Here is a 23,477-nt window from a genome sequence, read left to right as displayed (position 1 = left end):
CCCTTTTCTGTAATTCCCACAGTAAAGATACACCTTTGCAATTAAGGAAGGAGGAAATCACTACACGTAAAACGTTGACAGTGTCTTTATTTCTTCATAATCACATTGCTCAATAGATCGCTAGCGCTATCATTGCGATCCGATGAATGACGTAGACGTTGTCTGTATAGCCTGAAGTCAGGATATAGACTGTTCAGCGTACACTTCGACGTCATGAAAGTACTAGTGTTCAAGATTTTCTTCCTCTCTTTCAACACGCCCCTTCGTAGTCTTTCAAAGTGTCCTGTGATTGCGTAGTACGGCAGAGTCTGTATGCAATCATTCGTACGGGTTAAACTTTCTGGCGCGTAGTCAAAGTTTGATCTGCGTCGGGGTGGCATATATTTACCGTCCGAGACGGAAAAGACGGAAGCTTCTAGATCTGACATTTGCTATAGCTCAAACTCGTTAACCCGGTGTCCAAGCTAGTGTAGCTGCCAACACACAAAGCAGATCGAACAGAGCGAGTCTCCATCCAGTGAACACATGCTCAGAGGAGTTCCCCTGTTCGTCGTCGTAGTTGTAGCTGTAGCATTGAAAGTCGTACTCCATGGCCTTGGCGGACATCACAGAGAATTTCCTCCCTTCGCAGAACTGTTTGCCGTTAGAATACCATTCCCCGATCCGCTCACCTTCAATGGTGGCATTTAAACAGGCGTCGTACCATCTAGAATACAATGAGAAAAAGTGTATACATTTATTTATATTTTCGATCGGCAATATCACTGTAATAAAAAGAACGGACGGATAAAATCAAAATTAGTTATTCAGATTTATGAGCACAAAATATGAGTATATGAGTTTTTATGAATATATTTTACAAACAATAATCCATACATAATCAGACACGCATCAAAGTTAACATATTATATGTATTGAAACCGGCATGCCAAATATGAAATAATGATATCAGTAATACTGACTGTGACAGTAACATCGTTACAAAACAAATATTTACCAAAATGGAAAATACACCACCACCAACTTAACTTAAACACATTAAAGCATAAACGTTCATATGACGTTATACACTCTTGTGTACTACATGTATTAGGTAGATTAGCCTTATGGAACTGTAGTTATGTACCAGTAGATGCCATACTTTGTACCTCATACAATTGTTGTGCAATAAAGTTATTGTTATATATAGTGATTCTCCAACTCACTTGTTACAGAACTCCTCGCACACCGTTACCCTCTCGTTCCTGTAGAAGAGAAATTGTTTCGGGGAGCAGATGTAACACTTCAGGGACGTCATGTGCTCCCTGCAATTCTTACTCGCGCCTCTAGGGTTCGGCACCCTGGGGAAGAACCTGTCGATCTCCTCCTGAAAACAGCAGGCCTCTTCGCGATATCTGAAAGAGGAGGGGAAAATTAGGTCCGTATGGATCGCAGAATTGGGCAGAAAGGAGATAATTGGTCTGGGTAGTCAGTCCGGGGGAGGTAACCTTTTCCCTGCAGGCCTCGGCCTACTCTCCAAGCAGAGCTAGGGTTTCGGCTGGTTTTTGACGTGTTTTTAGGCGTTTTTGTCATGCCTTCTACTTTGTCATCGTTTTTGTTGTGTCGCCAACCCAAGCTCTGCAGGCACTGGGTTGGCGACACAACAAAAACGATGACAAAGTAGAAGGCATGACAAAAACGCCTAAAAACACGTCAAAAACCAGCCGAAACCCTAGCTCTGCTTGGAGAGTAGCCTCGGCCGGGCAAAGCCTCTGGTGGCTAAACTCCCCTGGCAAATCATTCTCCCTGAGCGTAGTTGGTCTGTAGAGACTATAGAAAAGAATTGTGATAAGCAATTTCAAGCACACAAAGTCTGGATCTGTCGTGATCGAAAACAAAGTGTGACTGCGTGAGACGACATGCAGGGAGTCCACAGTTCCGTGTTGAAACGATTCAAGTTCTGTGGTGTTCTTAGGAAATACAAACCTGACATGTGCTATCCTGTTCAAACTCATCAGACGGTTTGCCATAGGAAATAGACAGCTGGTCTAATCTAAGGCTCACGCATAACTCCAAGATTTATGTGATAATCCAACAATATAATGCTTTGCTATTAAATGCTACTTCCTTGGACGTTTTCCAATAAGCATAGTCCATTGAACATAGTCCTCTGATCTTGATATATAGATCACTGTGAAGTTTGAAAATTGAAATTTGCAATGTCTCGAATATTTCGTTGTAAACGTTCTTTATTTAGTCATACCCAAGCTCGTATTTGAAAATTGGATGTGGTAATGTGTTATCGTAAAGCGTCAGACAGACGACTCGTTTCCTTCACACTTAAACTTGTCACCAGTATATTGTGATACGAATGACACTGTATATTGAAGTAGGAACGCCACATTTGGCCGATTTCCAGGCAGGCATACATCCAACTATAATTTCGCGGCGTGATAGCATTTATTGAGATAAACGGCAGAATTTCATAGTTCCATGTGGTATGCAGCGCACGCATAACATTTCATTCCACAGGCAAACGAGTCATAATTCAGACGTCGATTATCACGCAACAGCTCTCTTGGAAAGTCATTTAATTAGCTATCAGGGAATTCGCAATAAATCTGTCTAGAGGACACAAACGGTGATTGCACGTAGACTAGGTCTGTCGTAAACTGTTATCTGTTTTCAAGTGGAACTCTATAAAAAGATAATAGATACTGTGCGTAAGTGCGCTACATACATAAACTGGCTATATCCGCTTCCTCTCGTAATAATGTGCATTGGTGCAGCGTGCGAGGGGCCGCAGATGGAACATTTAGTCTCCCTAATTCTGATGATTAATCAACTTGGAGTCATTGTTAATAGTAAAACACGTTTTCTTATAAACCGTGAAAATCGCTCTTGGATTTTAGATGCCTTGTGAATTTCATTTCGTAATGCTATTATCATTTCAGATTCCTTTATAAGATCTAGGGTATTGATTCAGAACATTCTACGTGAATACTCTCTCTCTCTCTCTCTCTCTCTCTCTCTCTCTCTCAAAAAATACGTATCAACAATAAAAGGGGAATGTATTACTTACCTCTTACATTTACTGAGCATGTGCTGTTTCCTTGGTGCTCTGTTACTGAACAACGGGCAGTGTGGGATCATTGACACTTGCTCTTGTCCGGCGGCAATGACAACCAAGCATAACACAGCTATCAGCACCATGGACAGGGACACCAAGCGTCCAACCGCAGGGCCCGTCTGTGAAGTTCTTATACTTCTTAACCCTGACATATCCTGGGAAGTAGTCTTCTTGTGTCTTGTTAAAACGATAGGGTTTCCTCGAATGATTTAATGCAGCGGCATTGGTTGAAGGACGCGTAGCGACGTCACATCCAACCTTTAGACTGCGGTCCTTAACGCTTAGGCCTGCCCACTCTGTTAGAATACGTGCTAGGTTTACCACTTGTAAGTCCAGCTCGGGGCGAAAGTGTAAAATTGGATCGACTTCGGAGGAGAGTCCGCCACCTCTGTTCTTCTGCAGGTCTAGACATGGCGAGACCGATGACCTTGCGCTAGACCCCCCGCCACTGGTCAGCGGTTCCTCCTCTCTCTCCCGTCCTGTTGTACATTAGTCACGGTAAACCGTCTGTATACAAGCTCCGTCTGTGTCGATATTCTCTGAAGTCTTCTCCGACTGTTATCTCCCGAATATTTGGCCTCAGACAGTCCAATCAATCTGCCGTGAAACATAGACGGAAACCCCGATTGTAAAACGGCTGTGGAGGCCGGGATATTGCAGCAGGGCCGGGCGCCTGGATGACACGTCCTTTCCGTGGTTTATGGATGGTCCGATTGCGGAACCCAATAGCTTTCATTTCCGCGGCGTAATTACTGTGAGAAACCGCTTTCGGCCTGTGCAAATGAAATGGTTGTTTGTTAAACAATTGTTCTATATTTGTGTCGTTCAAAACAATCTGGTCAACGTTTCTACACTAGATCAACACATCATCGTTATATTCTAAGCACAAAAGATATCGAATGAAGAGTACAAATTGAACAATAAAAATTATAAAACAACACGACGCGTACGGTTACATGACATTTTAATCACAAGCGTTTCGGGTTGATAATTATAGTACTATTTGAATAACTACTGAATGCAGACGAGAGAGGTAATAAATTGTAGTAGTGGTGTATGAAAATAATCTTGACAACATCCATGATAAATAATGTTGCAACATTACCATATCTTTCTGAATTGTACATTTTGTATTCAATAGGCCACGATATGAAACCTTAACACAAAACACTTTGAGAAAATAGCATCGCCCCCGGCCTAATAATGATGGGTACAAGGAATGACTGTCCAGCATTCCTGACCCATGGTTTCCATAACAGCATACCTTATAATCAACAAACCCCTGTAATGCTAGGGTCACATTTCCAACCCGGGGCCCGGCCGGGCAGCTTGTGGGAACGAAAACTATGATATAAAAGACAACAAAACACAAAAAAACTTTTGAAAATTATTCCTTACCATACGTTATGTATATTCTCGATATACATCTTTTATTCTTTGTTTTCTCAAACAGCCCGGTCGGGCCCCGGCTTGGAAATGTGACCCTAGCATTACGCCATACGTACGCGTCCTATACACGATGTCTTTAGCACGATTATCTAGGGTTGTCTAATTTTCCACTCTGCCACGGGGTTTTATCAAGCCATGGAATATCATACTATGATGAATGTATGGTTGTCTATGCTATTAATTTCTTGTACTTCTGTTCAAAGGTAAATAAAAATGTTCACCCATGCAATTCAGTATCAGTTGTTTAGGAGAATATTTAGATTGTCTTAGAGTTGATATAATATATTTTATCTCTGTTTGGCGTGCCCGCCTCTCTTTTTACATTCTGATAAAATGTTAGAGAAAGCTACCCGTAGCAAAGGCAATCCAATATGCAATACCCACAAGGAGTTTTCTTTTCCATGTCTTGATTTATTCATCGCTGTAACAACGGAACATCCATTCTTCCGGTTCAATTATTGATGATACACGCCTCATGCCCGTCTGTCATTTTCCCTTTGCGTTTTCACGTCAATGCATTGACCTGTTGTTATAGAGATTCTGTCACCCATGACGTTCTCTGTTACTGGTGATGATTTAGTTTAGACATACTCAGAGTGTCACGTACCTGTTAATTCTTCGTCTTTCACTGCTTCAAAAAAAGAAGCCAAAACCAAAAAGCTTTCATTGTATTCCATGGCAGTTTTAGACGAGTCACTTGTTTCACTTGTCACCATTGTTAACTTGCATTTGTTAACTTGCGCTTTCTGTATCCTTTATCAACAGTTCCATGTATATTGTTTCATATACATTGTTTCATGTTGCAATTAGCCCTCGGGCAAGAACTTGGAAATAAACTTCATTTATATTTATTCTATCTTGTAAATTCAAATTTCTAACGAGTTCTTCATAACCCTTTCATCTATACTGACATTATTTGCACCAAACCGCATGCATCATTTGGCGAATATGAAGTAGGATTTTGAATCAATAATAGGCTTTCAACCTTAACATGGATGAGACGCAATGTCCCCTCTGTATAATCTTTCTTCCGTTTTGAAATGCATGGTGTCAATATCACCATAATGTCATTTCAACGTTCCGCATCGACGGCTCCCTCTTCAAAAGTGAATTTATGATTCTGCCCTTTAACGGCGTAATTTGAATTTTGATTTCACCTTAGTAGGTTTATCTATTTGGCATGTCATAGTACTATTCATACTGTAACAGTCCGATTCCACTAAGACGGCGACCTCGCTGCGACCGCGCTGTGACCTAAAATTTGACAGATTGCTCAACGAATTTCATAGGTAAAAAAAAGAGAATTTTGTACACTTTGTGTGATTGTGGTCTTTTTTAGTCATACTTTGAAATCTTGCATGATATTGTAATTATGAAATCAGGGGCAACACAAATCCAATTAGGTTGCAGCGAGATCGCAGCGAGATCGCCGTCTACTGGAATGGGGGCTTTATGCACATTGCTCGGGTGTGTGTTGAGTATGCCCTTGTACGCGACATGCAGGTCTCGTTTGATTGTAAATTGTAAGTTAACCTTCACTGTAGATACTTTTGACTTTTATACTAATAGGTTTTGCATATCGTGAAGTTCCCCAGCCTTCTTGTGCCTGGTTAGATCTCATTTCTCGCCTAGTGGGAGAAATGCCAGCGAAGACGATAATACGACGCTAGCGTTTATACGCTTCAGTAAAACGGGGATTAGATTAAATCTTGACAAGTGCGTTTCCCCGAAGCTGTTCATGAATAACCGTTATCTTTTCCGTACAGTCTGCCCGCCTGAAACAACAGTAGACGTCAGACAAGTCCTCTCCGGCGTCGCCTGACAACGTGAGTCTTCTAACGATGACAAAATTACACGAACGAAAACTTCACATTTTCCGGGCCGGAAATCGGTTCGTGTGACATTTTCATGGACGGGAAATGGCAGCAGTTGTAGCTTTCTACTGTTCCACCCAGCTTCCGGCTCTAAAGGTCTTACACAAGCAGGGATGTACCATGTTCTTGAAAACGTTTATTTTGTATGGCACAGGAGCACATTTGTTAAATGTATATGTCACAGTAGATATTGGAATACAGGACAATCTGGAATTGTCCTAGAAAATTCCAATCTGTCCTAGAATAATCTGGAATTGTCCTAGGACAGATTGAAATTCTAATCTGTCCTAGGTCAGACTGGAATTTCCTAGGACAATTCCAGATCGTCCTGAATTACGACCTCTACTGTGACATATACATACATGGGTGCCACGTCGATTTTAATCAAGTTTTATTCTCACATTATTCAAGCAATATTTCAAAAGACTCATGCTTAACGAATGACAAAAAGGAGAGGAGGTGGTTGCAAAGATAAGATTTTTTTCACCTTTGACTGACGATCCTCAAATCGGTGCAATTTGAGCCTTTGATTCCTCAGAAGCCAAATCGATGTGCTCAGAGTCCCTGTGCTACTGTGACAGATCACAAACCCCTCCCCAAGCTATTCTCCTGTTACCTAAAAAGAGTGATGATCGCAAGCTTTTAGCAGGAACTACTTTATCATAAATCACAGAACCATCGTCTCCTCATGCACAGCTACAATCCCGCGTCTTTTTTTGTTTGTACCAAAGACGCGACAAGGTCCCGTGGGTAGCAGATGCTGTACATTCTTAAAAGTCTTCTGAACTAAGCAACAAATTATTCTTTATCTTCGCTTCAGAAGTAGATTCTAAAATACCTTTTATGTTCTTTCGATTTACAAACATGGGCGATGATCTTGCGAGCACAGCAATTCCGAAAGACAGAAGAGCTTTAGTACAGCCAGTACTGCCCCTGGAAGGGTTGGATTATTCCAGCGGTACGCTCGGTGACACATTTTGAGATACGACGACGTTATTCTAGGTGTAACATAACCGCTGGTGCTGACTCGGAACAAATGGACCGAGCCTTGCATTATTGCCTGCTTCACCCGCGGCATCACGGAGGCACCTCGGGCATGCCAATTAGGTTGTTGCTGCTGTTTATCACCAAGAGTAAGTGCGTATAATATATCAATAAAGTCGAGACTGTGTCTGACTATGCCGGGTGCATACATATCGTAGTACGACGGTACCCGTAGCAAGGACTATACTGAGAGCTTTAATATTTGCTAGCTAGAGATAGCTTCTTTTTGCCTGTTGTTCACTGTTAAACCCAGGATTTTTCCTTAGTTCTGGCCTTTTCTAGAAGTACTCGCACGACCGACCTGCCTTCATTAAACCACGCCATGAGTTCTAAACCTGCCGCTAGGCTCTTGAGAGACGAGGATGACGCCCGGTCCTGATCCGTGCACTTTTAGGCGTGATTACGCACTTGGCAGCGCGACACTTCCAATCACTGCTGAGGAAATGTCAGATGCCAAAGAATCGGATTGCCCCTGCGACGGGACATTTACGTTAAGGGTAGATATGAATTCAAAACTTTGTTTGTCTCGGGCACATTATGCACATATACGTACGTTTGGTGTAACTTCTATGATGACAGAATATAGACTTTTGGGGGAAAAAGGGCATACGTTTGTGAGAACGGATCCTTATGGACATTTATGTATGCCACAGGGCCCCACTAATCACCCAAACAATAGGCCATACACGTTCTCTACTTGAACCTGAGATATTGCGCGTCAGTGGATAATCACCAACATAACTGCCACCCCTATCAGCACAGCAGGGCGCACGCGCCAGGAATCGTGATCTCCGGGCGTCGCCTCCGAAGAGCTTGTTGACATCTCGGAGGAGCGCGGGTCAGCGGGCTCGTGTGATGAAATCAAGTTATGGTTATGTATGGCAGGTACCAGCGTCTTCTCTCCATGTCTGCCACGGAGTGCTTTTCTACCGGGAATACCCTTCCAAATTACACTGCGTCTGTTCATAAATCAGAACCGACTCGCCGAATCAACACTGTAAAATTGGAACGCGCATTAGTATGCAACGTCTTCCTGGGTATGATGGAGTCTGTATTGTCTTCGAATTCAGAAATACTAATAAGCAATTGAGTCTATGTATTGTCAGGTACTTTTACTCTATGGAGATCCGACAGTGACAAGCCATACAGCTATTAGCTATATAGATGTGATCTACGAATAGCCAAAGACAATGAATATGATATTGAAATCGAAATGCTCACACTACAGAACTGTGCTTGCCAGGAGACCGCTTGTTATCACGGCTCCGCACGTCAGAGGCGCCTGACCCCGAATCCAACAGCGTTTTCTGTTACCAGCCTTCATCTGTATCAAACGTCAGAAATGGTTTATACTCGTCAGCATTCTCGGGCCCTAATCCTGTCCATTACGACCAGGCGTCTCCTCAATCACGGGCGATGGATGATGTTGCCCTGGTTTAATATGTCGCTGTCAGAGAGTAATTGCAAAAGTACTGCATGAAACGGCAACAGCACTGATCAAGTACACAGCTTGGCTAAGATCCCATCGTGGCGAAAGTGAGTCCAGCAATGCTGATTGAGATCGCTGCAAACACACATCTTCAGAGCACTGATTTTCACAAGAGCTCCAGGGAGCATTCTGAATTTTGATTTGGAAAGCCAAAATGAGAGTTGCGCTTCATCTGTCGCTACGAATGTAATTCCGAGACTAATCTATCACTGCCGCCACGTGGATTAGTATGAGCGATGCCGTTATCAAGAAATTACTTTTCTGTTATTAAATTGAACAGGCTGGGGTGAGACGCCAAGCTGTCACTCATTAGCATGAAGTAAAAAAATTAGATGAACGGAATTGCGGTGAGTGCTACGCCAATAACTATGTCACACTTAGGACCTTCTCAAAAAACCCTCTTAATTAGGCAGAGCATTGTATCACTTTTTTGTCGAATTGTTCGTAGGACAGATATTTCCCAATGTGGACAGATATTTCCCAGGGCAATCATAGAATATTGATTCTCGAGCACTTGAAACGACACGCTTGTTACATCAAAGGGCGATGAAAAGTCGCTTGGGGGTAATGAAATGATGTATAATGAACCACAAACAACCTCTACCTGATTAACACCGTAGCCTATCCAATAGCTTACTCATCAAGCTTACGGCCTCCTAAATATTCACAGAACAAAATCAAGGACACGCCACATGGTGCCTGTATTTGCACGGAAGGAAACCAAATCCAAAACTTCATATGAAGCATTCGTGATGATCTTATTGTAAGCAGAGCACGGTTTCTCAAACATCAGCCAATTCCCAAGGCTCCCAGTATCAGAAAGTGCCAGAACGACATCTGATGAATATTGACTTGTTCCTTAACAACGGATACAGACCAAATCCAAAACTTCATGTAAAGCGCCATTAGCTTATTGTAAGCAGAGCACGGTTTCGCAAACATCAGCCAATTCCCAAGGCTCCTAGTACCAGAAAGTGCACGAAGAACATCTGACGAATATTGACTAGTTGATTTTATTGATTGATTTATTTGGCTGTAGAAAAAAGTACAGCCAGGGCTATCCAACTAGCCGAAGACTATTAGAAAGAGTTCCTTAACAACGGAAACAGATCAAATCCAAAACTTCATATAAAACATCATTGTTATAAGCAGAGCAATGTTTCTCAACCATCAGCTAATCCCCAAGGCTTCCAATACCAGAAAGTGCCCGCAGAACATCACTGAATATTCACTGGTTCCTTAACAACGGAAACAGATTGCGACGTCGCGACTGCAGCACTCCAGCAGCAGGATGAATTGCTGACATCAGTGAAAGGTTCTCCGCCATACCTGAGGGGTGCGGGGATATCCGGTCTCCCCGGGGCGTGTGCGCTTCGAGTCCGTGCGATAAATCTGACAGATGACGGATCGCCTCATCAATAACGCACTTCAGGAAGTCTGCTGCAAACTTCTGGATTCTTCAAAGCCAACGGCAGCAACGCATGATGTATGGCACCGATCAGGAGTCTTACATAGTCAGGAACGATTCTGACAAATCTCCTGATGCAGATTCGCGATCTTATCATACAACACAAATGGCTTCCCAAAGAGTCAGAAAATAACGGAAACCCAGCAAAGGGTTTAGTAATAAGCTTTTGAGGTGGGCGATCTATGACTTATCATCACAGATATTACGCTTGTCAGGACAGTAATCCAAGCTATCTCCGCTTTGCATAATCTGTATAATCTACATAAAAATATCTATAGTACCCACGTCTTGTGCTCAGTTGTAAACGCCGTTATTATATATATGTACCTCGCAACCACTTGAATTGTATTCTGTACTAGTATATTGTTCAGTCAACATGGCTAGCCATTTGTAATATCCTTCGGCTAGTTGGATAGCCCTGACTTTTCATCACAGATATTACGCTTGTCAGGATAGTAATCCAAGCTGTCTCCGCTTTGCATAATCTGTATAATCTACAGAAAGATATATACAGTACCCACTTGTGCTCAGTTGTAAACGCCGTTATAATATAAGTGCCTGGCAACCACTTGAATTGTATTCTGTACTAGTATATTGTTCAGTTAATATGGCTAGCCATTTGTGATATCCTTCGGCTAGTTGGGTAGCCATTGCTGTATGTTTTTATACAGTCTAATAAGTCAAGTCAAATCAATCTCTGACTATGTCAACAGTAAAAGTAGGATTTTCCTTCCATTGTTATTGAGGGTCATATATAGCAGGAGTAAACTGGTGGATCGTACAGGAAATAAACGACGGAAGAGTGAATTTTCATTTCCTTCTAGTCACTCTTGTGGTTTTGATCTGGAAAGTATCTCACATTGGACAATAGAACAGACAGAGGAGAAGCCACTCTGCATGAGATAGATGCATTAGATTATCCAAAATCGAACTATAATTGTCAGTAGGCTATAATGCCTCCGGAAGGAGATGTCAATTACAGCACAGCTCCATTAGAGGCCTGTGATTGAATTTCATGACTACTTCAATTGCGCAGTGTTTTTCTTCGGCTCCTTGGTTTAGTGTGTAGCTACCTTCTCGTTAACCGTAGGACGATAGCTCTCCAATCACGCGAATAAAGGTATGAAAAAATGTAATCCGGAGTAACTCACGCTTGGCTTGTCAATAGCTCTTGGCGTGCGTCTGAGTTACTGGAGAAGACTCGCCTCATTTATGTTACTGCAGATGAGAATCCACCCTGCCAGTAAAAACACCGCAGACTAGGGCAGTTTTACCGTCACCTGAATCGATTTTACAATCCCTGTGAAATGATATGCTATTGTAACTTTATTTTACGACAGTAAGAATACTTAGCTGTAATCCACTGCCTCTGCAGGATGCGGCTATCTATCAAAACCTGCTATGATAGGTTAAACTAAAGTGTTAGAACTCCATCGTTATCATCGATTGATACTTTCTACTAACTGTGATGAAAGCCTAGTGCTGATAACTCAGATTGCGGTGATAAGGCGCTCGGCGCGTGCCCAATCCAACATGGACAAATACAGCTTGTCAACCCAAATGATATGTGTACCTATCACGGGATGCAGTATACCAAAGCATGTTGACAATGTGAGGCATTTTCTGCACGTACGTTGGTTATAAGCGTGGAAGCCTGAGCATAACGTACTAGGCACAAAAAGGTGAAACGGTGAGTGAAATGAGTTACAGATTTCCACGACAAAGGGCAGGAAATAGCTGATGGTTATTGAACACAAACATTTCATGAAAATACACCAGGCCGCGTGCAGCTAGCTAGTGTTCATTAGCTGTGGCATCTTATCGGGTCACATACATTTGAATATAGGAGTTGTAGATTGGTGGCTGTTTATGATTGATGATAATTGCAGAAATCTGTGATGCAGTTATTAATGATCTCCATCGTTCAACGACGATATCATTCAGACGTCAGACATTAATAATAACCACAAATGATTGTTCCCCTTAGCTATCTCCATTAACACGGAATATCTTTCTGGTTCATCAGGAAAAGACCTACTAAATCAACGCAGTGTCAATTGCATTCCTTTCAAGGCTTTGGTCTTTATCTTGATCTTTTTGCGACCCCGTAAATCATGTTGTTCTCTATCTTAGCTTATTCACACACCATTGACGTTGATGCAAATAAGCAATGGAAGAAGATGTCCTTGTTTCAATATTTCTAACATTTCCCAAGTGAGACAACACAACACACCACTTTAAAATGCAACGTAAGAATATTATGTGTACAGAATAAGCCTGTTTCCCTTAATGTTAATTTATGACACGCTGTTATACTCGCATCCATGATCAAAGGCACCACATGGCTCCAGAGGGCTACAGAGGGTTAATCAAACGTTAACACTTGCACAAACAAGCCCTACGGCGGTCGAATCGGCGGCCTGAAGAGCACTGTGCACTCCTGGGGCGCCCCACCCGCTACGCTGTTTTATTGCACAACTATGGAGATTTCATCTCTTGTGTGCAATTAGTTTGTGCCAGGCGAATGAAGTCGCAATTTTACGCTCAGCCGGGAACTCTATTGATAATAATGTGGTGGGTTTTTTTTTGTTGGTGGGTCCCGTTAGGTACGAGTATACGTGCGTAATATGTATTCTTCAAGTGATCATGAGGCTGCCTAGCTATTTTAAGTCATTCATTCTATGTAAGTTAACGTAGACTTCAATACAAAGACAATGGATGGCACCGGTCTGGAAAAAAAACTTGAATTAATATGAAATTGTAAAAACTGAATTATCATCGCAGGTAAATCAGTATGGTTAGACTAACGCAATCTCCTCTGCAGTTACTTTTAGATGTACATGTATGTTCTAAAGAAGCATGTAAATGAGAACGCGTTTTAACCGCGTTGAAACATTCAACCATGTGTAATAAACTGTACATTTTTGTCAGGACTTCCTGTCTGCCGGGCTACAAGGCTGTATCTGATCTACCTTTTACGTTTCAACAGTCAAGAGTCAATCTTCCACTGGTCTGTAAATCCATCAGTGTAATTCGGCCCTTAAGTGCCTCTCTCACTCTCCTCGCTGGGGCAGCGAAGACATCCACTGACGCACTCAACACGTAAGAAGATGCACTTATGGCTTACTTTTAGAGCAAAGAAGTCAGCCGGAACAGTTGACTCTCGACCATCTTCATTGCCTTCTCTAAGACGTTTTCCTTGGCGACACATTCAATGCTCCTTCAGACCCCCAAGCCCTTCTTATCAGCTCACAAACCCTTTTAAATATAGTACTTTGAAACCGGTGACCAAAACACTAAGATTACCAGAGAAGCTCTCCCAAGTAACTCTTCATCCATCTTTGCCAAACATTGCCAGAAGGTGTCTTTGAGATAAGTAGTATCACAATGTACGGCTTCGACGTCCTCGCACGGGCTTCGACGTCCTATTTGATTAACAGATCGCTATGGCTAGTGTCACTGAGGAAAAGTAGTGAATGCTACTTGAAACGTCTGACCGTTTCCAAAATCTATTTGGCATATCTTACTACCTGGATGTCTAACCTTCATCGGCGGATCATTGTAATTGGTGTGCATAGTACGTGATAGCAGCAACATGAATGGTTATGCTTGCAAGGTTTTACAGCAGGAGGTTCATGAATGCCCTACTATTGTTCGAAATCATCCTGGTAAAGTAGCCCCCGCTTTCACATTTGTCATGAAACCCTCCTGGCTTCATACGGAGTATTGCCGAGAAACAAAAATGCTAGATAACTGCACACCTTTGATATCAAATTGATATCACAACGCTTGGGGACAGTAAAGTAAAAGAGCATCCGTTTCAATCATCTCTGCAGTTATTGCCTGCGGGGTACAGTCTACAGAGCCATATTGCATTAAAGTAAGGACGCCACCGCAAACGTATTTCAACCGCATCCTACGCCCATACACTATCATCAGCCAGGAGGATCTGCCTTGCAATACTTTAATCCCCCCGGTACCCGCTTCCTTGGGTCGAAATGTCATCTGCGGTTGTGTTTATCACAGTAAAATGGCAGGAACTAACGTCACCGTTGCTTAGGGATGAGACTTGAGAATCTGCAGAAGTGTCTTGTTTTCATCGGCCTAGCCTCTGGTTTCGACATGCATCCCGTAAACATGCTTATGCAAATTCATGTCTCGTCTTTATTTGGCCACCACAAATATGTCTTTAACAGTTTTGCTAAATAAAGAATCTAATGGATATTTCAGATTTTATGACAATGCGGGCGTGGTGAATAGGCCACAATGGTATCACGTTCACAGCGTCCATCCAAATAAGACCGGCGATTCTAGATTCCTGTTGACACTTCGAATTCCCTGCATCATGAAGAAAGGTTGACTGCCACATTGTCGTACCTTGACACAGACGATGCTGACACTCTACACTGAAAGCCGCTATGTCATAAAGATAGTGCCCATTCTAACGCATCACCATTCCTCATATGAGTCATATCTGATTCTAGTGTATTTATGAAACAGAGGCGCTATCCAAATACATCGGGAACGCATGTGCGAATGCAACGTTTATGTTCAACCCACAAACGGTCGGAGTAAATTGGAAATTTCAATCGTGTCGATGGTACATGGAGACTACGTCCTAATAAGTAGATATGTAATCACTCAAACATGTGAAACCAATTAACTGCACCATTCCAAATATGGTCAAACAGCTTTAGATCTAACGGCAATCGTGCATACATGTAGCGTCGACAAAAGCACAAAACTCCATGCGGGCCCATCATTCGATGATAATACCATCATGACTATTCAGCTATATATAACTATGTCTGACAAAAATAGCAAACCTGGCAGCTCTAATGATAAGAACAATGACAAAAGCAAGGGCACCATTAAACACAATAAAATACCATTTAGTGCAGCAGCTCCGATCCAAACAATTTCAAACAAGTCACGTCACGTCAGTGCTGCTATGAGATAAAGAAGTTCCAGAAGAATCAGCAAATTGCGCACAGTACATAAGGTACATTTGAGCCTGTTAGAATCGAATTTTTCAAAAAGTCGAAAACATTGTAAGTCATCTGAACCTGACATATCATTCATGGTTGATAAAAGCCCGAGCGACTTGTGATTTTTTTCCGATTTAATGTCATTTGGACAAGCATTACACAAGTGATGCTGTTTTGGGCCAAATTTGCTTAATGTGCATAAATTTGCATAAAGAGCTCTGGAACCACGATGCCCCACCTGGACTATATATAGTGTAACATACCTAAAACAATCGAGAGACACCAAGCCTTGATTCTATGGTACTGGACTAATAGAATCGCACCTACTGGACCCTGTTTATGGAACTGGACTGGGCCCTGTCTATGGTACAGGGTGGCTACGACACGATGTTGTTTTTCAGGTTTCTCCTCCTGGACTATGAAGCCAGAACTATAATGATGGTCAATTGATATCGGAATGGTCCAAAACATTTTCACGCATGATCCTGTTTTCTATCTTAATTATTGCTGTTTAAAAGCATCATTTCAATCACTTTAGTAATCACCGACGTTGCAACAATCATCTACATTATACAAGTATAACAGTCGTCTTAACTTCAGAGTCATTTAACGGGCAAGGGTTAGAAGATCCAATTTTGTTCATGTCACTAGGAATGAGGAGATCTACACAGCATCTTAACAAGCCCTTACAGAACTGTTAATGATATACTATACCACATATGCACATACACATTCTGCCAAATGAACTGCACTCACCGACATACGCGGGCCACCGCCGCAACCTCCATGTGAGAGTCAAATGAACACAGTGCGGTGGATGACTAATGGGTTCTTGCTTTGTGGGCAGGCTTCTGCCTGAAAATGGAGCGGAGCTCTTGAACGCTGCACCGCCTATGAGTTCGTGCAGCCGCGGCTGAGCATCTAAACGAGCTCTACTCCGACAGTCTGCTGCGTTACCACAGACTTAGCGGCTGATCTGGTGTCACAGCGTTCTTTAATCCATACCATCATCAACAGGCAGATACCGCTGAATATTTCATACTCTTATTTGTGACGGAAATCTTAACAGAAAATGGCATTGCAATTGAGTAAATCCCATCCAATTATGAATGTTATTTGACCACCATATGCGGCGTCGCATGGCTACCGATGCTCTGTCAGAAAGAGGTTTTGCCAACGTTAACTCTGATCTTTACATGATGATAAACTCTGAATAAGGCTCTTTATGAAACACATTGTCAATAACATTGTACTTATTTAGTCTAACAAGACGAGGTTTAACGGGAGACACGTGTGTTAAGCTCAGTAAAAGGAAGCTGGTGTTTCATGAATTATTTATTCTAAACAGAAATAGGGCCACTAGCATAATTATTTCTTAAACAGAATTTGATCGTGGTCTAATTAGGAGGACTATCGACGTCAACTGAACCGAAGGCCCGCAAAGGCCTTGTGTAATTGGACAAGAAATTCAATGGTGCACAGATATGAATATACAATGTTACACCTGCTACCAGCGGCTGTTCCTTCGCACGGGCTAACTGATGAGTTGGGTAGACGGGACTATTAAGTATGAAAAAAAAGTCTTTGTTAGTTCGACAAACCGTTGTGTTACTGTCTTGAGCAGCAGTATACAAGATACAGCTTAACACTTTGAAATGCTTTTATGCTGTAATCTTGCTAGATTGTATACTAAAACGTAATGATATAGACGATATAAAATCATTGACGAAATTGTTACTATAAAGTAGATAAGTCTTCATTGCATGTAATATTGAACTTCACTTAGGATCGCTTATTGCGTTGGCGTTAGCTTGTTGTCAATCCGCAAGTATTAACTGATATCGAAAACAGATATAGAAAAGTGTTGATGGTCACAGGGGCTTTGCTACGTAAATTGAATATTGATTAGTTGCACACGAGTTTGTGAATTAGACCTTTTGGGATTACAAAATCGATGAAATATCTAACAACATCCGAAGTGTTATATGATGACACATGATTTGGAAGAAAGTTATACCCTCAGTGCAATTTTGATGTTGGTGTTGAACGTTGAGATTGAACGCCCTGACATCATATAGAAATCTATGTTACAGATTTCCTTCTTGCAAATATTGCAAGGACAGATGTGAAAGAATTGCACATGTACATCACTGCGTGAAGTCACAATTCACATATCAGTGGTCGTATATATAAAAAACTATTTGACATAATTATTGGAGACCTTTCTAAATGGTAGTCTACTAACTAAAGCTACAAAAGATTAAATATATCATTCTGGCATGCCAGCTGCAGTCCAAGTATATAGTTGTGCAAAACAAATGATCATCCACAAACTTGCAGTCATCTTATGTACATGTGTACCGCTTTGTCATCACGTAAAATTCTGCACCACCACCTTCTGCACCACCATCTTTACAATACTTCCACATCTTTAATCCGGACCACTTTTCCACTTTAGAACTCCATCTCTCCTCTTTTGGAATCACCTCTTCACCGCAGGAAGAATTAACTCAAGGTCAGCGTGCAATTCGGACGTGTGAAAGGACGGGAATGATCCGATAGGGAGGACTTTGTACCCATTTGCACGATAAAACAGAGCATTATCTCTGATGGTACTACAAGAAAGATTTCCTACTAGCCGTTAATGGAGGAATGACCTGTATCGGACGGCTAAAAGCCGGTAGTAACGTGTGAGCATAATTGAGGCTAATGACTGTATAGTCGTCACACTTCGCGATGTAAAAGGTCACTTACCGGCTTAACTGTGTCGCAAAATGTGGATTGAAATCTCAACGCATCGCGGATGTTTCTCCGAAAATAACGTGCACTCTTACTCCGTTACTTCTGACGCTGCATGGTGATGATTCCTTGATCCGATGAGGGCCTTGCAAATACTACGGATGTCCAGCAGAAGATTGCCTACGTTGCCGAAGCTTTGGAGGGATTTCGCTGCTGAAGTAAAATTGCCCCGGCCATCAGCGCCGTACGAGAAATGTTATGATCTTCTGGTGTGGTGTTTAAAGGTTGGGGGAAGTTCGATATGTGCTCTTCACGACCCAGCAGAGCGAGGATAACATCCTATCTCATCAGGGCCCGAGTCTTAGGTAGCGCTGTGGCCGGGTCGATCGTGGTAATAAACTTCGCCGTCCAGAAACGTGCTGCGGCCAGTGTAGCACAGTTAGCAGTTTCTTGGTTACGAATATTCATTTCTAGTGAACGGAAAACTCAATTAAAGTACGTATACAGTATAAGCGCGTTGCCCTGGTCTAACAGCCCTGGGGAATACTGGCAAATGCACAGTGCCTCGTGACTGTATCAGACACACTGCTACAGAATGAACGAGAGACAGATACGGTATCAAATTGAACTAAGCAGCCATTTATACGCCCTATAATGTTTTGACTTTAATACCCAGCAAAATGTACCTTCAAGGGACGAGAGCCAAGACATCGTTGATATAGCCTCATAACTGTAAGTACCTCCCGTGGAGACCTCAATCTTCCAAGTCCAATCATCGCCACAGGTTAGCAATCTACAAGCAGAGAAACGCGCAGACCTGGATCATCCATGTTGCGTTGACGAGCAAGTCTTTAAGATGGGGTGATATCGATACTTGGGCTGGTGCGTAATTCTCACAAGCAAATACCTCAGTTGGTGAGTATGGATTCACAAAATGAGAGTTTGTTGAGCACAATAACCAATCTCCACATCCATCACTTTCTAAATCAATGAGTCAAACTCCAATCTGTGCCAAATGCGACTTCTGTGTATGACTTGTTCCCACTGACAAAAAATTTTTGTACAAATTTAAATCTAAACTCACAAAGAAACGAGTGCGAGAGTGTATATCTACAAATTTTATACGAAAGAGCTCGTTTACCGTCATCAGTCCGTCATCAGTAGACGTTTATTCAATGTCCATATAGCTCCATACGACCGGATTGTTAGTACCATTAAGTTCATCTTATGCATCACTTGGAATTTCATTTATAGATATTTCACATTGGCAATCTGCCTAAACAAATCAATTCAGGAACTGTGATGAGGAAAATGGCAAATCCCGACACGCAGAATTTCCACGGCAAAAGCTAGTTAGGCTACGTCTTTGAAAATAACAGTTTCCCTCAGAATAACCGGAGATGAATAGCCTGCTGCGCGAATCTTTTCCTCTATTATTGGGTCGATTCTATTCGTTTAAAATGTTCTCTTTGATGTCACCTTATTGGAATTATTCATCTATTTAAAGGATATCCCACAAAGGAGCGGATGACGGGTCGCCGAGATTAAGAAAGCAAGGTCACAGTTGAGGGCTGTACTTCGTACCTGTTTGAATTTGATCATTAATCCTGTTTCAGCCGGTTGTAATCCTGGATTTGTTCACTGTCGCAAAACGACATTGTTGAACACAGGTCCTCGCCCTGGGAATGATCTGGCGTTAGGCACAACGCAAAACTAACCATGGCACCACGATACATTGATACAGCTGCACCTGGCTATATACTCGCATATATTGGCATGTACACATGGTACACCTGATAGAAGAATCTAGCGATAACTTGGTAATGCAAGGCAGCGGATGCAGTGAAATGGAGCAATATAGTTATGGCGACGTTGTTGTTCATAGTGCCTTGCACAGGGCACAAAAGAAATACTTCTTGTGGCCATGAGGTACCAAAAGGTCAAATTAACACAAATTAAACCAACTCATCAAAATGCATCTAACACAAACAAACATCGTCCATCCAGTAGTACAATACCTAGTCGAAATAAATTGCATATTAAGCGATACATTTGACTGGGACGGTCACTCTGGGCACTTTCTGCTAACGAATCTCTTTACATAAAAGGGGCCCATGTATATTCATCAGCCATGCACGCATTTGAATTCAAAATTCATAGAAAGAACTCACTATGATAGAATAAACTGTTTCCTCCTACCATCGTCTACTGCGTGAAAATAACGACCAAAACCCTCAACCCCGATGAAAAAGCACGAGTCTGTTACAGTAAAGGCAGATGGAAACTATTTGACAGACCGACTCTTTAATAAGGAGACCTGTAGTTAATGGTGCTTTTCATGTGCATAGAGACGAGATACATCATGTGAGAACCTCGTGGCTTTTCCTTTCTAAACTTCTATCGCATCGTCATTATTAGCTATTAGAGAAGGTACGTTGATGGAGTGGAAGATTAGCTTTTGTGCGCGAGCAAAACGGAAGCGAGGAGCGGTACAGGCTTTACGGGCGTCGTAAATTATGTCTTCATGGCGCAATAAATTCCTATCGACCGGGACTGCAGTGTGCCGATCTGGGATAGAGTTCATTCGAGCGTTCTGATGAATTCGAAGCAAACGCCAGCGAATCCAGCGTGTTATTGCCTCGCGCTGGGAACGTGACAAGGTCGAGGATTGGGGTGGGTATCGATTGAAGTAGGTTTGGAGTTTGGGCGACGTTTATCCTTCACGGTGTGTGTAGGAGCAGGCAACCTTGTCAAAATTCAATCCAGCGTGCGCGGCGCTGGGTCGGCGCTGACGGAAAGCCAATCTAATGCGAAACAATGGTGCGGGTTCGCTGTCAACTGTTCTGAAATTAAAATGTGTCCTGCTGTGGGTCGAGCTTCCAGGTGCATACTAAAGCTGAAGATACTAGTAAGTGAACCCGCCGATGACTATGAATTAAGTACCTAGATAAATTGCATGTATACACGTATCTCGACCAAATTTATATGTTTCAAAGACACTTTCATAGGAATAACAATATGTCCTTAACAGTAGGCATATTTCGACTCAATGGTGTATTCGGTAATTGCCAAAGGCTTTAACCTAATCAATCCTGAATCCATCTGTACTAGCTGTCTGAAGTGGTCATTTGTAACGAGGTTATGTGCACATTTACTGAGAGGATCCACAGGATCCATTGGGCAACCTCAATGATTGAATCTTTTATTCCGCACATAATTCACTTACTACAGGCGATAACCGTATAGATTCCGACGTTGACCATATTTGAATCACCCACAAATGAATGGGAAAGGCGCAATCGTTCTTTTTTCATGGTCGTTGTAGGTAACCCTCCCTTCTTATTTTGATAGCAATGTTAAGATTTCCTCCTTAATCATTTGCCGAACGAAAAAAAACAATGCCACCACAGGGGGACTTCGACTAGATTAGACGACCGTCAGTGCAACGCTGATGGAACTCGCCACAATCCAATCATCCTGTTAAGGTTGGAAATGACGCGATGATTGGCCGCTTATAACTCTACCCACTGCTGTAATCAATGCCCCTGATTTGATTAAAGGGGAAGGCCCATTAGAAGCAAAACAATTTCGACGGAAAGTTTATTCAATGAACCTTTCTCCACTGCAAATGCCATGCTAATTAGTGCCACAGTATCGTACATATCTGCATCATACAAGGTACGATCTGAACTATCCGTACTGGCTAGAATGCCTGTCCTTTGTGCTTATTTTTGCTTTAAGTAACAACATCGTACAAGAAAAGGTACAGCAACACAGAATCATCTCAATGGCCTGCTGTTATTGTCATGTACATATACAATTCAGAGTTTAAAGCGCACATGAGCAAATCTTGAAGAAGGAAATGAGGCTCACCGTTGTAGTTGACATCCCCGAAGATATAGTCAATTGCCCCACACTTCGGCAGAATGGATCCTGTAGTTGTGAACAGCAGCTTTCTTTATATAGCTACTGTGACCCAAGCCCTCAACGAAGAAAGCCTGCAATCTTGAAAAGGTATTATGAAGGCGTGTGCGTCAGTGAGACGGCATCAGCTGCCACACTGAACACTCACTGATAGGATGATTTCTAAACCGTGACGCCACCCAGGTAATACAACTCGACAGATCCACCAGTAGCTATTGCAAAAGCAATACTACAAGTAGTTCTCCAGTGCATGGCCTGTGTACATTCACAAATTACATATTGAAACAGGAAGGCACAACCTCACGCTTCTAAAAGATAGACTTTGGCAATATTGTAAGTTAAATCAAATAGAAGATGAGCGGCACTTCATTTTAGATTGTAAACTTTACGATATAGAAAGAAATGTTCTTTTCAAATGTATTAATGAGAAATTCCCATACTTAGAATATTTAAACGCAACGGATAAATCCATATTTTTGCTGTGTCTAGGCAACCCTTGCATCAGAAACATGATCTGTTCATACATCTACACATGTACAAAGAAGCGAGAAGAAGTTGACTCTACTGGATTAGCTTAGCTTATCACTTTCGTCTACCATGTATGTTTAAACCATGTACTGTATATATTTCACTGTTTATGTCATTTACATGTTAGTTAGGTTTATGTTAAACGACCTGTATCTAGCCCCTCGGGGCACGAATGTACAATAAAGGTCTTCATTTCCTCCGAAAAAGGTAAGATCAAGGCATTACAGGCACTAAATGGGACATTCATGGTATCCAGTTATTTCGTGCCGTTTCTGCGTTTTGATATCATGTTACATTCCTCGTCTATTCCTGCGGCAATTTGTATGTCATTATACGGTTGGATGTTCGTATCATATGATCAGGAAAGCCATTTTGGTCGGAAGAGTACATGGAATGATGTCTGTCTCCCAGGCCATTCTGCACGCGCGACACTTCAGAGTATCTAAAATCGTTTCACAGCTCGTTCGCTGGAAGTAACCAAGCTACTCATGATGGTAAAATACCGCACCTCCTATCGAACACAGCAGACGTTGGCGCACAGTAGCTTCGACGCACACGACATTCGGACACTAATAAACCAGACCTGTTCATCTTTAGTGGAGTTTCTTGTGTTACAACCACAATGAGCTCGACTGGACTCTCTAGACCATTCACGAACCTGGAATTAGTCCTATTCTATCTCCAGTCCTCACCCCCGCTCGCTTCCCTCTGCAGGAGTCTTCTAACCTAGAAGAGGATTGATTCCCGGCTATCTCTAAATACCTTTAAATACGGCCATGTAGCAAAACTCCATTAGGCATTGCCCCCAAAGGCTTACGTAGCACGGTCGGGGAAACATTGGTGCAGCGCATGGTGAAATAACTGG

The 23,477-nt window shown here is 42.2% G+C and overlaps 1 protein-coding gene across 2 annotated transcripts; it reads right to left on the bottom strand.

The window, feature by feature from the left end:
* Positions 1 to 67: 67 nt before the first annotated feature.
* On the bottom strand, positions 68 to 18,536 carry LOC136440955 (uncharacterized). 2 transcript variants are annotated; one of them, XM_066437162.1, is made up of 4 exons: positions 18,176 to 18,536; positions 3,062 to 3,882; positions 1,206 to 1,394; positions 68 to 706 (listed from the first exon to the last, which is right to left on the bottom strand). In XM_066437162.1, exons 2-4 carry the CDS (start codon positions 3,259 to 3,261, stop codon positions 448 to 450), a joined length of 648 nt encoding a protein of 215 aa, XP_066293259.1. In that variant the 5' UTR covers positions 3,262 to 3,882; positions 18,176 to 18,536; the 3' UTR covers positions 68 to 447. The 2 variants fall into 2 exon arrangements, with proteins under 2 accessions (XP_066293259.1, XP_066293260.1); XM_066437163.1 differs by lacking the exon at positions 18,176 to 18,536 and adding an exon at positions 16,178 to 16,585.
* Between the last annotated feature and the right edge of the window lie 4,941 nt (positions 18,537 to 23,477).

Source organism: Branchiostoma lanceolatum, chromosome 8, assembly GCF_035083965.1.
Source record: "Branchiostoma lanceolatum isolate klBraLanc5 chromosome 8, klBraLanc5.hap2, whole genome shotgun sequence".
Lineage (NCBI taxonomy): Eukaryota > Metazoa > Chordata > Leptocardii > Amphioxiformes > Branchiostomatidae > Branchiostoma > Branchiostoma lanceolatum.
The sequence above is the reverse complement of the archived record's forward strand: the minus strand, read 5'-3'. Positions and strand labels throughout refer to the sequence as shown.